The sequence below is a fragment of the Theropithecus gelada genome, chromosome 1 (assembly GCF_003255815.1).
Source record: "Theropithecus gelada isolate Dixy chromosome 1, Tgel_1.0, whole genome shotgun sequence".
Lineage (NCBI taxonomy): Eukaryota > Metazoa > Chordata > Mammalia > Primates > Cercopithecidae > Theropithecus > Theropithecus gelada.
The window spans coordinates 192,032,382-192,048,924 of record NC_037668.1 but is presented as its reverse complement, the minus strand read 5'-3'; the positions used below and the strand labels follow the sequence as shown (position 1 = coordinate 192,048,924).

Sequence of the window (16,543 nt, the reverse complement as noted above, 5' to 3'; positions counted from 1 at the left end):
TTTTTTTTGAGACGGAGTCTCGCTCTGCCGCCCAGGCTGGAGTGCAGTGGCCGGATCTCTGCTCACTGCAAGCTCCGCCTCCCGGGTTCACGCCATTCTCCTGCCTCAGCCTCCCGAGCAGCTGGGACTACAGGCGCCCGCCACCGCGCCCGGCTAGTTTTTTGTATTTTTCAGTAGAGACGGGGTTTCACCATGTTAGCCAGGATGGTCTCGATCTCCTGACCTCGTGATCCGCCCGTCTCGGCCTCCCAAAGTGCTGGGATTACAGGCTTGAGCCACCGCGCCCGGCCTGGTTTTGCCTTTTACAGATATCATAAAATTGGAATCATACAGTATGTGGCCTTTTCATACTGGTATCTTTCACTTAGCAATGATATACATTGAGATGTATCTATGTCTTTTTGTGACTTGACAGCTATGTCTTTTTATTACTTCATTTTATACAATGTTCCATTGTATGGATATACCACTGTTTATCCATTCACCTATTAAAAGATATCTCAACGGCTTCCATTTTTTGGCAATCATGAATAAAGTTGTTATAAATAGTCATGTGCGGGTTTCTGTGTAGACATAAATTTTCTTTTTTTTTTTTTTTTTTTTTTTTTTTTTTTTGGGTCCCCCCCCCCCCCCCCCCCTGGGGGGGGAAGGGGAACCCCCTTCTAAAAAAAAAAAAAAAAAAAAAAAAAAAAGCAAACAAACGAAACTGAAAGATNTCACTGCAAGCTCCGCCTCCCGGGTTCCCGCCATTCTCCTGCCTCAGCCTCCCGAGTAGCTGGGACTACAGGCGCCCGCCACTGCGCCCGGCTAGTTTTTTGTATTTTTTAGTAGAGACGGGGTTTCACCGTGTTAGCCAGGATGGTCTCGATCTCCTGACCTCGTGATCCGCCCGTCTCGGCCTCCCAAAGTGCTGGGATTACAGGCTTGAGCCACCGCGCCCGGCCAAATTTTCAAGTTAACTGGGTAAATACCTATTTTGTTAAGCTTGTAAAGAAACTGCCAAACTGTCTTGCAAAGTGGCTATCCCATTTTTCATTTCCAAAAGGATGAGAGTTTTTGTTGCTCCATATCCTCACCAGCATTTGGTGTTGCTAATGTTTTGGATTTTGGTCATTCTAATTTGTGTGTAGTGGTTTCTCACTTGCTTTAATTTGCAATTACTTAAAGACAAACTGCTCAGCTACTTTTCATTTTGCTGATTTGCCATCTGTATAATCTATTTGACGAGGTGATTGTTCAGCTCTTTGTCCATTTTAAAAATTGGGTTGTCTTTTTATCACTGAGTTTACGAGTTCCTTATATATTTTACATGTAAGTCTTTATCAGAAATAGGATTTTACAATTGTTTTCTCACATTCTGTGGGTTGTTCATTTTGCTTTCTTGTTGGTATCTTTTTTTTTTGTTGTCACTGTTGTTTTTGAGATACGGTCTCATTCTGTCGCCCAAGCTAGAGCGTAGTGCTGTGATCGAGGCTCAACTGCAGCCTCGATCGGGTGATCAGGCTCAGGTGATGCTCCCACCTCAGTCTCATAGATAGGTAGGACTACAGGCATGTGCCACCACATCCAGCAAATTTTTTTTTTTTTTTTAATTTTCTGTAGAGACGGGGTTTTGCCATGTTGCCTAGGTGGGTCTCAAATGATCCATCCATCTTGGCCTCTTGGGCTCCGGTGATGCTCCTACCTCAGCCTCACAGACAGGTGGGAATGTGTGCCACCATACCCAGCAATTTTTTTTTTTTTGTATTTTCTGTAGAGATGGGGTTTTGCCATGTTGCCTAGGCCGGTCTCAAATGATCCATCCATCTTGACCTCCCACAGTGCTGGGATTACAGACGTGAGCCACTGTGTCCGGCCAATTGTTCATATCTTTGAAACACAGTTTTTAATTTTGATGAAGTTCAACTTATCTTTTTCTTTTGTTCCTTGTGCTTTTTGGTGTCATATCTTAAAAAAACCCACTGCCTACTCCATGGTCATGAAGACTTACGTCTATATTTTCTTCTAAGAGTTTAGTAGTTTTAGTTCTTATATTTAGCCTTTGATCCATTTTGAGTTAATATGAGTAAATGTTTATTCAAGTTTTAAGTTTCTTTTAAACAATGATCTGTAGTCTTCAAAATATAGTTTTACTTTTTTTTTTTTTTTTTTGACAGAGTCACCCAGGTTGGAGGGCAGTAGCATGATTTTAGCTCACTGCAACCTCTGCCTACTGGGTTCAAGCGAGTCTCATGCCTCAGCCACCTAAGTAGCTGGGATTACAGGTGGGCACCTTCACGCCTGGCTAATTTTTGTATTTTTTTGGTAGAGATGGGGTTTCACCTTGTTGGCCAGGCTGGTCTTGGAACTCCTGGCCTCAAGAGATCTGCTAGCCTCGGCCTCCCAAACTATTGGGATTACAGACATGAGCCACTGCACCCAGCCTAATTTTACATTTCTTTTGTTAAATATATTCTTAATATTTTAATGCTCTTGTAGATGAAATTGATTTCTATTTTCAGATTGTCCATTGCTAATGTATAGAAATACAACATATATATTATTTATTTAACAAATCTTCATTAAGGGCCTACTATGTGCCAGAAAGTCTTTCTTATGTGTGTAAGAAAACTATTATTAATGTATTATATGGATGAAAGTATGCAACACTAGCTGGGTATGGTGGCTCATGCCTGTATTCCCAGTACTCTGGGAAGTCGAGACAGGTGTATCACTTGAGGCCAGGAGTTTGAGACCAGCATAGTCAATGTGGCGAAACCCTGTCTCTACTAAAAATACAAAAATTAGCTGGGCATGGTGGTACACACCTGTAATCCCAGCTACTTGGGAGGCTGAAGCACGAGAATCACTTGAACCTGAGAGGCGGAGATTGCAGTGAGCCAAGATGATGCCACTGTACTCCAGCCTGGATGACAGAGTAAAGAAAAAAGAAAGAAAGAAATTATGAAACACTGTAAACACATTTTTACACCTTAGAAACACTTTTGCTCTTTCAGACAACTGATATTTATATATTCATCCTATATCCTACAACTTTGCCTAGTTTTTTGTTTCTAATAGCTTTTCCTTTGTAGATTCCTTAACATTTTCTATATATTAGACCATGCCATCTGTGAATGAGATTGTTTTTATTTTTTACTTCTTATCTGAATGTCATTGGTTTAATTTACTTGCCTAATTGCCCTGACTAGAAGGTCCTGTATGATGTTCAACAGAAATAGTTAAGAGTGGAGATCCTTAACTCATTCCTGATCTTAAAGAAAAAGCTTCTAGTCTTTCGCCATTCAGTATGTTAGCTGTGGGTTTTTCTTTTTTTTTTTTTTTTTTTTTTTTGAGACGGAGTCTCGCTCTGTCACCCAGGCTGGAGTGCAGTGGCCGGATCTCAGCTCACTGCAAGCTCCGCCTCCCGGGTTCATGCCATTCTCCTGCCTCAGCCTCCCGAGTAGCTGGGACTACAGGCGCCCGCCACCTCACCCGGCTAAGTTTTTGTATTTTTAGTAGAGACGGGGTTTCACTGTGTTAGCCAGGATGGTCTCGATCTCCTGACCTCGTGATCCGCCCGTCTCGGCCTCCCAAAGTGCTGGGATTACAGGCTTGAGCCACCGCGCCCGGCCTTGCTGTGGGTTTTTCAACCATGTCCTTTGGGTTGAAGTTTTTTTCCTAGTTGTTTCAGTGCTTTTATTATGAAAAGGTACTGGATTTTGCCAAATGCTTTTTCTGTGTCTATTGAGATGATCGTATGTGTGCAATTTTGCAACTTTTACTGATATAGTGAATTATATTAATTGGTTTGCAGATGTTAAATCAACCTTACATTCCTAGGACAAATTGGTGATGATATATTTTAAAGTCTAATTTAAATTTATTTTTTCTTTTTCCTTTTAGATGAAAGGAAAATTTAGGAAATCTTTTTTATTGTGATAATATATACATAACACAAAATTTACTATCTTAACCATTTTTGAGTCTATAAAGCATTAAGCGTGTTCTAATGGTTCCCAAACGTTGTGCTATAGTTTTTGTCACCTTTCTCATCTTTCATTTCAGTTAATATCTACTGAGTAAAACTGCCTGAAGCAGCTGCACCTTCACTACTGAGTAAAGTGCAGTGGTTTTATGAACAATAGTTTTCTTAATGTTAAAAAAGGTCCTTATGACTTACCTCTTAGGTTTCTTTTCTTTTTTTGAGACAAGGTCTCACTCTGTCACCCAGGCTGGAGTGCAGTGGCGCGATCTTGGCTCACTGCAACCTCCACCTCCTGGGTTCAAGGGATTCTCGTACCTCGGCCTCCCAAGTAGCTGGGATTACAGGCACACACCACCACACCCAGCTCATTTTTTTGTATTTGCAGTAGGGACAGGGTTTCACCATGTTGGCCAGGCTGGTCTCAAACTCCTGACCTCAAATGATCCACCCGCCTTGGCCTCCCAAAGTGCTGGGATTACAGACATGAGCCATCACACCCGGCCTTAGGTTTCTCTAGTGATCTGCATAGCTAGGTTTATTGAATATCTGACAAGATTAAATGGATGCTACTGTACTATGACTAAAAAGCACTGGACTACCCCACAATAAATCTAACATGCTGAAATAAAGGATTTACAGTACCAAACAGAATTATACCTATTTAAATAGAAGGCAATGTTACCCAATTTTAATTCAACAGGTTTCTCTCAGGAGAAAAACACGCACCACACACACACACACACACACACACACACAGAGAGAAAGAGAGACAGAGAGAGAGAAAGAGAGAGAGAGAAATGTAAAAGTATTAAGTCACCCATCTTACCTGAGCACCCACGAGCTGCAGCAATGCTGAGTTCACAGGGAGGAGCTCAATGTCTGTATTGATAGTGGTCTGGTCAAATGGGCAAGCCTTGCGGTGGAGTTTATTCAGGCACATCTTGCAGACAGTATGGCCACAACCCAAACTGATGGGCTTTCGAATTGTTTCGTCGAAAGTCTGAGTGCAAATTGGGCAGGAGAGGAAATCCGTCCATTGTGGAGCTTGTACAGGCATTGCTTCTGGAGTTACAATTCACGAACACAAACACACACGCAAATCTAAAGCAAAGATTCCACTGGAATCAAAATCTTTGAAAAAAAGTTTATCTTTTTTTTTTTTTAAATATCTTCTGTAGATACAGTCAGCACATAGTGTGAAATATAACCTGGAAAACAAAGAAAAAGGAAAAAAATTGAGTGTCTTTCTTTTCAATTAAACTGTTGAAAAAGAACCACAAGTCCAGTCTTATTTCACAACTTTTTATACCATATTTGTATTACTGTAATCCATCTTTTTACACTTTTACAGAATTACAGCCATGATAAAACATCTAGTTCCATTCCCTCATTTTAGAGATGGGAAGTAGTCCCCTGCCTGAGAGGAGATTTGTAGTAATAAAGTTCCATCCAGGACCCCAGTCCCTAAGTCCCTGATTTTTTTTTTTTTTTTTGAGATGGAATTTCACTCTTGTTGCCCAGGCTGGAGTGCAATGGTGCAACCTCCATCTCCTGGGTTCTAGCAATTATCCTGCCTCAGCCTCTCAAGTAGCTGGGATTACAGGCATGCGCCACCATGCCTGACTAATTTTGTATTTTTAGTAGAGAGGGGGTTTCTCCATGTTGGTCAGGCTGGTCTCGAACTCCTGACCTCAGGTGATCCTCCCCTCTCGGCATCCCAAAGTGCTGGGATTACAGGTGTGAGCCACCATGCCCGGCTAAATCTCTAATTTTTAAAAAATAAATATATCTAAAAATTAATCTTGGCTGGGTACAGTGGCTCACGCCTGTAATCCCAGCGATTTGGGAGGCCAAGGCGGGCAGATTCCTCGAGGTCAGGAGTTCGAGACAAGCCTGGCCAACCTGGTGAAACCCCATGTCCACTAAAAATACAAAAATTAGCCAGGCGTGGTGGCAGGCGCCTGTAATCCCAGCTACTCAGGAGGCTGAGGTGGGAGAATCACTTGAACCCAGGAGGCAGAGGTTGCAGTGAGCCGAGATCTGCCATTGCACTCTGGTCTGGGGAACAAGAGCGAAACTCAGTCTCAGAAAAAAAAAAAAAAAAAGCTTTGTTGGGGAAGGGGGTAGAGGGAGGGAAGAATTAACGACCAAGACATAAATAACTTTTGATGATAAGGCGCGGTGTCTCAGGTTTGTAATCCCAGCACTTTGGGAGGCTGAGGTGGGTGGGTCACTTGAGGTCAGGAGTTCGAGATCAGACTGGCCAACATGGTGAAACCCCATCTCTACCAAAAATATAAAAAATTAGCCAGTGTGGTGGTGCGTGGCTGTAATCCCAGCTACTCGGGAAGCTGAGTGAGGAGAACTGCTTGAACCCAGGAGGTGGAGGTTGCGGTGAGCCGAGATCCACCACTGCACTCCTGCCTGGGCGACACAGTGAGACTCCATCTCAAAACAAAAAAAAACTTTTGACAACATAAGAATATTTTAAAAGTAAAAACAATTTACACAAACATATGTTTCCTCTGTATTTATACCACAATCTCAACAGACTCATACAAATTTTTCAGGCTGGGTGTGATGGCTCATGCCTATAATTCCAGCACTTTGAGAGGCTGAGATGGGAGGATTGCTTGAGCCCAGGAGTTTGAGACCAGCCTAGGTAATACAGGAAGACCCTGTCTCTACAAAAATTAGCCAGGCGTGGTGGCATGCACCTGTGGTCCCAGCGACCCAGGAAGCTAAGGGCTAAGGTAGGAGGATCACTTGAGCCCAGAAGTTTGAGGCTGCCTTGAGCCACGAACATGTGACTGCACTCTAGCCTGGGTGACAAAGCAAGACCCCATCTCAAAAACAAAAAGAAAAAAGAAAAAAGAACAAAAAGAAATACTATTCCATTCCCAGGAAAAATTAAATTTAGTTAGATGACACAAAAATGTTTTACTGGTCTTTACTATGTGTTCAGTACTAGGGATAAAAAATTATAAGTCATTCTAAGTCCACATGGAGCTTGCACTGTTTCTTTCACTAAACATATTAACAGCAATCACACAACTAAATATATGATTGCAAGTTATGGTAAGTGATATGTAGGTAAAGTATAGGGAGATACAAGCATATATAACAGAGGCAACCTGACCAAATTAGGGTAGAGCTGATGTATAGTTAAGTGATATTTATGGAAAGATTTTGAAGATGACTGCTGAGTGAAAGTTAAGGGAAGAATGTTTAATATGTGTGATATAGATTCTAGGTAAAGAAACAGCATAACCATAGATTCTGAGACTAGAAAGAATATAGTATAGATGAGGCCAGGCACGGTGGCCCACACCTGTAATCTCCAGCACTTTGGGAGGCAGAGGCAGGCTGATCACCTGAGGTCAGGAGTTTGAGACCAGACTGACCAACATGGAGAAATCCTGTCTCTACTAACAATACAAAATTGGCCAGGCATGGTGGCACAATGCCTGTAATCTCAGCTACTTGGGAGGCTGAGGCAGGAGAATCACTTGAACCTGGGAGACGAAGGTTGCGGTGAGCCAAGAGGGCGCGCCACTGCACTCCAGCCTGGTAAACAAGAGCAAAACTCCTTTTCCAAAAAAAAAAAGAATATAGTACAAATGGGGAGCTAAAAAAAAGAAAAACAACAGTGAAACCAAAACCAAACAAAACACAGAATAGACAGCAAGAGGTATGAGATGAGACTAAAGAATTAGCAAGGACCAGCTGGGCGCGGTGGCTCACACGCATAATCCCAGCACTTTGGGAGGCCAAGGTGTGCAAATCATGAAGTCAGGAAATTGAGACCATCCTGGCTAACACGGTGAAACCCTATCTCTACTAAAAATACAAAAAAATTAGCCGGACATGGTGGCAGGCACCTGTAGTCCCAGCTACTTGGGAGGCTGAGGCAGGAGAATGGCATGAACCTGGGAGGCAGAGCTTGAAGTGAGCAGAGATTGTGCCACTGCACTCCAGCCTGGGCGACAGAGCGAGACTCAGTCTCAAAAAAAAAAGAATGAGCAAGGACCAAAGAACACAGGATCTTCTAACTTATATGATGGTATTTGGTTACTATGTGAAGAGTAGTGTAAAGCCACTGAAGGGGCAGGAGGTGACTCACTTTATTGTTTTGAAAGTTATCCTGTGATATTATTCTCACCAGTCACACACAGTCCACTATGATCTCCTTCAACGCTCAACTAGGAAGAGTAACAACTATATGCCTATTCTCACTCTTGGGCCCTAAAGCACTCATATGCTGATACACCAGCATGATGCTTACTTTAAGAAAACCTGATACGCAAAAACTCTAATATGGAAAACAGATTGATTACAGTGATTGTCCATATTAAAGAAAGATAATAAATTTTACAAGGTATTTATAATAAGATTTAAAAGACTAGAAATCGATGTAATTGAAAAAATTGGGCTGGGTGTGGCGGCTCACGCCTGTAATCCCAGCACTTTGGGAGGTCGAGGCAGGCGGATCACCTGAGGTCAGGAGTTTGAGACCAACCTGGTCAACATGGTGAAACCCTATCTCTACTAAAAATACAAAAATTAGCCTGGCGTGGTGATGGGCACCTGTAATCCCAGCTACTCGGGAGGCTGAGGCAATTGGACTGCTTGAACCCGGGAGGGGGAGGTTGCGGTGAGCCGAAATCACACCATTGCACTCTAGATAAACAGAGACATACCAGTGCTATGAAAATGTATGGAAAGAGACTCAAAATACATTAAGTAAAAAAACAAAAACAAAACAAAAAACAAGACTTGCAGACCAATACATATTACATCACTTGTGCTGAGGGAAAAGAACCCTTACATATTAGTCTATGTATTAATATATGTAAATGGATGGAAGAAAAAGGTCTGAAAAGACACTCAACAAGCTGTAAGCAGACAGCAAGGTCTTCATGGACTATAGGAATTAATCAACTTGAACAATCGGCCTGTTTTATAGCCTCCTGCCTTGCAGCCTATTTTTGCCTAAACCCTGTGTAGAATGCATCAACTAGATGACTGGAACCAGTTCCTCACAGACCCTGGCAACTCACAGATAAACCAGGGTGAGCTTTCCTCATTACCATGCTAAAGTCTCCATCCTGGGAGAAGCTACAGCTTCACTACCATAGCATGTGACCTACACCCAGGCATAAAGACTCACTGTATGTGCACCACTGGGACCCCTCCTCTATATGCAGTGACATACCCTCTCTTCCCTCTCCATCGCCCCATAAAATCCTCCTCTCACTTTCCCTCAGAGAGCCACTGCTTTGGAGAATATGCCCAGTGCTCTCCTTACTTGTGACAAGTAATAAAACATCTATTGATCAAGATCTGTGTTCTTGTGGAGTCATTTGTTACTTGATAGGCAAAGGAACTCTGGATTTTTTTGGGTAACAAAACTTAACAGCACTGCCAGGCATAGTGGTTCACACTTCTAATCTCAGCACTCTGGGAGGTGGAGACAGGTGGATCTCTTGAGCCCAGGAGTTTGAGACCAGCCTGGGCAATAAAGTGAGGCCCCGTCTCTACAGAAAAATAAAAAATATAGCTGGACATGGGCACCTTTAGTCCCATATGGAGCTATATGGAGGCTGAGGAAAGAGATTGCCTGAGCCCAGGAGGTCAGAGCTGTAGCAAGTCAAGTTTGCTCCACTGCACTCCAGCCTGGGCAACGGAGCGAGATCCTGCCTAAAACAAAACAAAACAAAACAAAACAAAAATCTTAATGGCAGTTACACAGTTGGGCAACTTACAAAATGTATGTAATCATGAATTACTTATATAAGTACAAATAAATTGAAAGAGTAACACAAAGCTAGAGTACACTTAGAGTACAATTTAAGCTTCTTAAGATAATCACTCTAAAACAATTCAAAACATTTGTCCTTATTAATCTTCTTTTACTTATTTAGATAGCCAAATCATGAAAACTTATTAGTTCTTTTCGAAATTTAAGAATCTTAAAATAGTCTGTAACTTATCCCTTCAAAGAATTAGCATTCCTTTATTAATTTTGTTTATCACTTCCACCTGTATTAACTTTGTAAAGTAAGGTATGTAGTTGTTAATCTCTTAAATTTTCTAGTAAAATAGTTCTTTGACACAACTATAAACAACTTGATATAATAAAAATAGGAATATCAGCAATCAGTTCTTCATTAAAAATAAAAGCATTATTTTGACCACAAACACAGGTTTGAGAGACCAAGGGGAAAATAATATTCTTAAAGCTTGACTTTGGGAAATTTGATGATTAATAACAAAAAGTCACTCTTAGATGACCCTATTTCAGGACTTAAAAAATCACAAGGCAAAGATTTTTTAGAGACTCAAAGTGTCAGTTAATTGTAGACAGTAGATCTAAGAAGAATTTCCATTTCCTCATTCTTTAAGTATCTTTCTCTAAACTCATTCTTCCAAACATTCTCCAAGCTTCTTGAAGACAGTTTATATACTCTTCAACCACAACATGTATCTAAACCACAAAAGACATGATTTAGTAAATATAATAAGTATTCTTTCAGTCAAAAGTAAACATATGAAATAAAATTATTAATATACCAACATCCAGATTTTTTGAACTTCCTCAGAACACGGTATGTCAGCAAACTAAAAAAGGCCACAAAACAAAAATAGCTGTAAATAATTCTACTAATCAAAGCACATGCATTCAAAGCCTGCAGATAAACTGTTGGGGGCCAGGTCAAATCTAATTAATTAGAAGTATTTCTACTGGAACCTTCCTAACTGAAACAGAAGACAAATGATGAGCCCTCTTTATTTCCAAAATGATCAAAAAGAGTGACACTGCTGCTCAAGTATGAAAGCAATGATTAGTTTCTCCATCAGTTTAAATAAGGACTCCTCTCCTACAAAAATGACAATCAGAGATTTTACTGTTGATAATTGATAATACAGAATATACATGACAATTAAACAGCAATCAGTTCAAGGGTCTGACCTAAGACCCAAGTTCAAAAATACCATATAATTTCCCCAATTATATATACACATTTTTACACCACTAAAGAGTGCTCATAGAAAACACTGAAAAGACTGCTTTATTTGGTTATATGCCTTGTTCATGGCATTGACTGAAGAAGCTACAGTACAGAATATCACATTTGACATTCCACTATTAATTTATCCAAATGTCTAAATTCTGGTTAAGAACCATCACTTTCTTAAATCTCTAAACTTTTATCAATAATATTACCATTTGACTTCACTCAGTTTTTTTTTCTTAAGAAAGAAATAAAGATCTTAATATCAAAATAAAAAAATTATTTTGGCTGGGTGCTGTGGTTCACACCTACAATCACAGCACTTTTGGGTGGCTGAGGTGGGAGGATCACTTGAGACCAGGAGTTTGAGATCAACCTGGCCAACAAGGCAAGACCTTGTCTCTATAAGCAAAATAAAAAATGAGCAGAGTGTGGTGGCAAGTACTTGTAGTCCCAGCTATTCAGGAGGCTGAGGTGGGAGGTACGCTTGATCCCAGGAGTTCAAGGTTTCAGTGAGCTATGACTGCACCACTGCACTCCAGCCTGGGCAACAGAGTGAAACCCCATCTCTGGAAAAAAAAAAAAAAAAAAAATGCTGGGCACTGTGGCTCACGCCTGTAAACCCAGCACCTTGGAAGGCTGAGGCTGGCAGATCACCTGAGGTCGGGAGTTTGAGACCAGCCTGACCAACATAGAGAAATCCTGTCTCTACTAAAAATAAAAAAATTAGCAGGGCGTGGTGGCGCATGCCTGTAATCCCTGCTACTCGCGAGGCCGAGGGAGGACAATCGCTTGAACCTGGGAGGCGGAGGTTGCGGTGAGCCAAGATCACGCCATTGCACTCCAGCCTGGGCATTAAGAGCAAAACTCGGTCTCAAAAAAAAAAAAGAAGAGAGAAAGAAAGATAGGAATTATAAACAACAAGACTACTGCCTGGGTCCACCAGCTAAGTGACTACTTTGTAGATACCAAACTCCAAGTCTTAACAGCTCCCTTAGCTATTAAATTCAAATGCATGCCTCTGCAAAATAACAAATAACTACATATTGTGAGCACTGATGTTTAAGTATGATTAAAACATTGCCAATGAGCTACTACAGACAAAATTGTGATGACACGATGCATCTGGAAAGATGTAAAACAGCTTTGTTTTCTAAAAATCAATCATGTGTCAGTCACTGTGCTAGGCGTTTTCAGATGTTTCTCTTATTTAAATGTCCACAATGTGAACTACCACCAATAACCAACATCTGTGAAGCAAAAACTAGGACACTAAACTTTCAGTGAGCTATATACAGTATCTAATTAATGTTCACAGTAACACTGTAATGTAGTTATTATCCCCACTTTAAAGATAAGGAAACCAAAGTACCCAAGTCACAAAGCTAGAAAATGGCAGGATTAAGACTCAAACTCAGGCCAGCCAAACTCCCAAGCTGGTACTTTTAAACTCTCTAATTTGTGCCACCTCACGAATAAAAGTTTATAGTAATTATGGCAAGGGAGCTCTTGGGAGTGACAGAAATGCCTTAAAATTGGATTGTAGTAATGGTTGCACAACTCTGTAAATTTACTAAAAATCATTTGTGTATTTAAAATAAGTGAATTTTATGGTATGTAAATTACACTTCAATAAAGCTGTTAAAATAGTCATTAAGGGCTTTTTAATAGTCTTAGTTTTCAAAAATGTTAAGTAATAATGTAGAAACATAGAAACTATTCAAATCTGTTCTATGAGCACAGCAATAGCCCTATTAAATAGATAAATTACATTGCTGTGAAGATTTCATTTAAATGTATCACACATTTATTACCATCTCCTCTATTATAGGTTCGTTTTATATGTTCCTGATTCAGAGAGAGAAAAATGGAAATTAAAATTCAAGTATCTACTCTGAGCTAGGCACTCCTCTGAGGCATTACTATGCCCATTTTACAGATGATAACTCGAGGTTTGGCACATTAAGTAACGGCCCCAAATCAATAAACTGTTGAGCTGGGATTAACACCAGGTCTTACATATTTGAAGTATAAGTTGGCCTGTGAAAAATGTTTTATCAAACAAAACCACATTGTAAGAAGAAAATCTTGGCTCTCTTCCCACCATGTCCCATGAGATGAGATTTTAACTCATTATTCTTGACCTTAACTTAATTTTTCATTGCTCTGGAACATTTCCATAGCAACCAGCATGTAGAGCCACATCAGAGAAGAGAAAATGTTTCACTGTCTTGAAAAATGAAGCTAGAAGCAGGAGACAAAAACACAAAGAAGAAAACTAATGAAGGCCTATTATAACACTTAATTTTTTAATCCTCAGCAGAGCATCAACTAATTTACAGTGGAAATAGAGTCTAAAATTTGAGGAGGCTCAAGGTTTTTCCAGCAGTAATATCTTGTGAAGAAAGACCCAGTTTTGATTGTAAAAATACCTCTTCCCAAAATGTATGGACTGAATTGTAACCCTATATATACAACATCCTGGATATAAATAATTTAATATGATTATGTTAGTACAAATGGTAAATACTTGGGACAGGCATAAAGAGAAGGGCTTCTGAGTTAGAGGGAAAAATAGCTTGAAAAATAGAAGTTGATAAAGAAAGGCTGAGGAAAGTTCAAGGGGTTAGTTCAGGTTGCTTACTTTTTCAGCGTTCAGAGGCAAAAAGAAAAATTTCTATCTCCAACCTACTGCCAGATTTAGGAGAAGAAGTAGTAAGAAAGGACAAAATCATTCATGGAGAAGCCGCTTGACCTGAGTTTGAAACAAAGTGCCTGAGAAAATACGACAGTCTTTAACTTTATGTATATAGTTTGAATCTCCAGGTTCAAGTTATGCATTATATATAAATGTGCTACACTAAAGAGGGTGTTAGCCCCCAGTAGTTATCAAAGAGGTGGCAGAATGATGTGACCAGACTCAAAGGCATCATCTTTTTCTGTTTTTGTGTTTTTGAGACAGATTCTCATTCTGTTGCCCAGGCTGGAGTGCAGTGGTACGATCTTGGCTCACTGCAACCTCCACCTCCTAGGTTCAAGCCATTCTTGTGCAGAGTAGCTGGGATTACAGGTGTGCACCACCATGCCTGGCTAATTTTTGTATTTTTAGTAGAGATGGGGTTTCACCACGTTGGCCAGGTCTCAAACTCCTAGCCTCAAATGATCAGCCGCAGCCTCCCAAAGTGCAGGGATTATATAGGCGTGAGCCACCACGCCCAGCCAAAAGCATCATCTTTAAAGGTAGTAGCAAGGAAAATTTACCAATTAAGCAAAAAAGCAAAATGTTTTAATTTTTTCAGTTTTTGCATTAACACTCTGTTGAATATTACATATACTATACTGTCAAGTAAATATATAATCACCAATTTAGTGTTAGTACAAACACTAAGGATGTAATAAAACTGATTACTAAGATCAGAAGTATTTTTAGTATACATTGAGCATTTCAGTTTACTCATTACCGTCAAAAAATTTTACAAAATAGTTTATTCATTACCTTAACTGCTTTTAAATTAATCACAAATTTATGAAATTATTTTTTTTGTTGCTGTTGGGGGCAGGGGAGGTAAAAGTTGACATCTCCTTCTTAATTAAGCTTCTTTTCTAAATCAGAAAGATATTTCAGTCCCAAAATGAAAGATTCATGAATAAATTTTGAAGATGAGGCCAAATACTTTAATAAGACTAAATAGTTCTCCAGGTCATCTTTTGAAATCAGTCCTCTTGCTGCAATAATGGTTCATTTTTATAAAGGAAGTTTACTCCTGTTGTCTCCATAAGTTATTTTGAGACACACAAATCTGACTTGGCAAATAATAATTTGGAATGCAGGGACAAATAACCACAATAAAAAGAAAATCTAACCTGTGCCTAATAAATGTATGTTTCAGGTTGTTAAATACTATCCTACAGAATCCTAAGGAATATGATGAAATTAAGACATTTTAGAGGGTAGCACTAATATTCTGTTTTTTCAACTTATCCTTCATTATTAGTTCTTTTCCCACTAGCATGCTTCAATGTTTGTTCAGGAGCTGAAAGAAATTTGTCTCTAACTTGTCTTATCTAAAAAAGAGTCATTCAATCCTTGTCCCTGTTTCCATCCACCACTATTTTGAAATAACTCTTAACAGGCACATTAAGAACTTTATGAAATTCAAGAGTCATATCTCAATTCTTATTTTACTTCTTTCTATACAGCATTTAATATTAAAGTTACTCCTACAAAAGTTGCCCTTTTCTGGCTTCTATATAACATACTGTCCAATAATTGGCAGGCCACTCCTTGCCCATATCTATTGAGGGCTTCTTCTTCTCTATCCATACTTGGAATAGTGGCGGTTCTTAGAATTCCTTTCTCAATTCTCTTCCCTAGAGAGTTTCCCTGAGTAATTTCATCTGTTTTTATGTTTTCAACTACCAACTAGATCCTGCTGACCTCCAAATGTCTCTCTCAAGTTCAGACTTCTCTTCTGAGTGCCAGGGCCATATAACCAGTTGACTACTAAGTCATCCAAGTTCATCTCCTCCCCACCAAACCTTTTGTTCTCTTTGTCAGTGACTGAGTAACATACCAATTACTGTGATAAAAGCATGGGGAATTGCCAGGCATGGTGGCTTATGCCTGTAATCCCAACACTTTGGGAAGCTGAAGTGACAGATTACCTGAGGTCAGGAGAGTTCGAGACCAGCCTGGCCAACGTAGTGAAACCCCGTCTCTACTAAAAATACAAAAATTAGCCAGACATGGTGGAGGGTGCTTGTAATCCCAGGTACTCGGGAGGCCACTATTAGAGAACACATGAATACTCCAGCTTGATAGATTTGCTAACATATACAGGACAGCTTCCTAAGTATTAAAAACCATAGAGAAAATAGTGACATTGGGTCTATTTCCCCCATTCTTCAACGTGGGTGGCCCTGACTTACTTTCAACAGTCGCATGCAACAGAAGTGATGATACTGGGAGAGTTTCAGAGCCTAGGTCTCAAGAGACTTTGCAGGAAGCTTGAACTAGCTTGTCTGAGGACAAGAGTACATGAAACAAAGAAAAGCTGTTTTATAATATCTCAGATCCCTAAAACCAGTCCTAATTTGAGCTGTCAGATGATTGCAGCTACACAAGTGGCCTCAGGGGAGACCAGCAGAACTACCAAACTAAACTCAGTCCAAATTGCTGACTCACAGAATTGTAAGCGAATAAAATGGTTGCTTTAAGCAGCTAAATTTTAGAGTGGTTTGTTATTTAATAATAATCTGGTGATTATATAATTAAGATAGTTTTACATATATAAATTTCATAGTCTTTTGAGAAAACATGTAATATTGACACAGAAATTTGAAAGGTTCTCTCAATTGAATTATAACCTTTTTTTTTTTTTTTTTTTTTTTTTTTTTTTTTTTTTTTTGTGTGGAGACAGGGTCACTCTGTCGCCTAGGCTGGAGTGCAGTGGTGTGATCACGGCTTACTACAGCCTTGATCTCCTGGGCTCAAGTGATCCTTCCACCTCAGCCTCCCAAGTAGTTGGGACCACAGGTGCATATCACCATGCCTGGCTAA

At 39.9% G+C, this 16,543-nt stretch overlaps 1 protein-coding gene across 4 annotated transcripts in view; it reads right to left on the bottom strand.

The window, feature by feature from the left end:
* RC3H1 (ring finger and CCCH-type domains 1) overlaps positions 1-16,543 on the bottom strand; it is a 95,352-nt gene that overhangs the window by 61,378 nt on the left and 17,431 nt on the right. For 3 of the 4 annotated variants that reach the window (XM_025365370.1, XM_025365379.1, XM_025365388.1), the window contains exon 1: positions 4,794-5,317. In XM_025365370.1, coding sequence (XP_025221155.1) covers positions 4,794-5,024 — 231 coding nt within the window. In that variant the 5' untranslated portion in view covers positions 5,025-5,317. Of the gene's footprint in view, positions 1-4,793; positions 5,318-16,543 lie in introns of those variants that run through there. The other variant, XM_025365361.1, reaches the window with a different exon arrangement.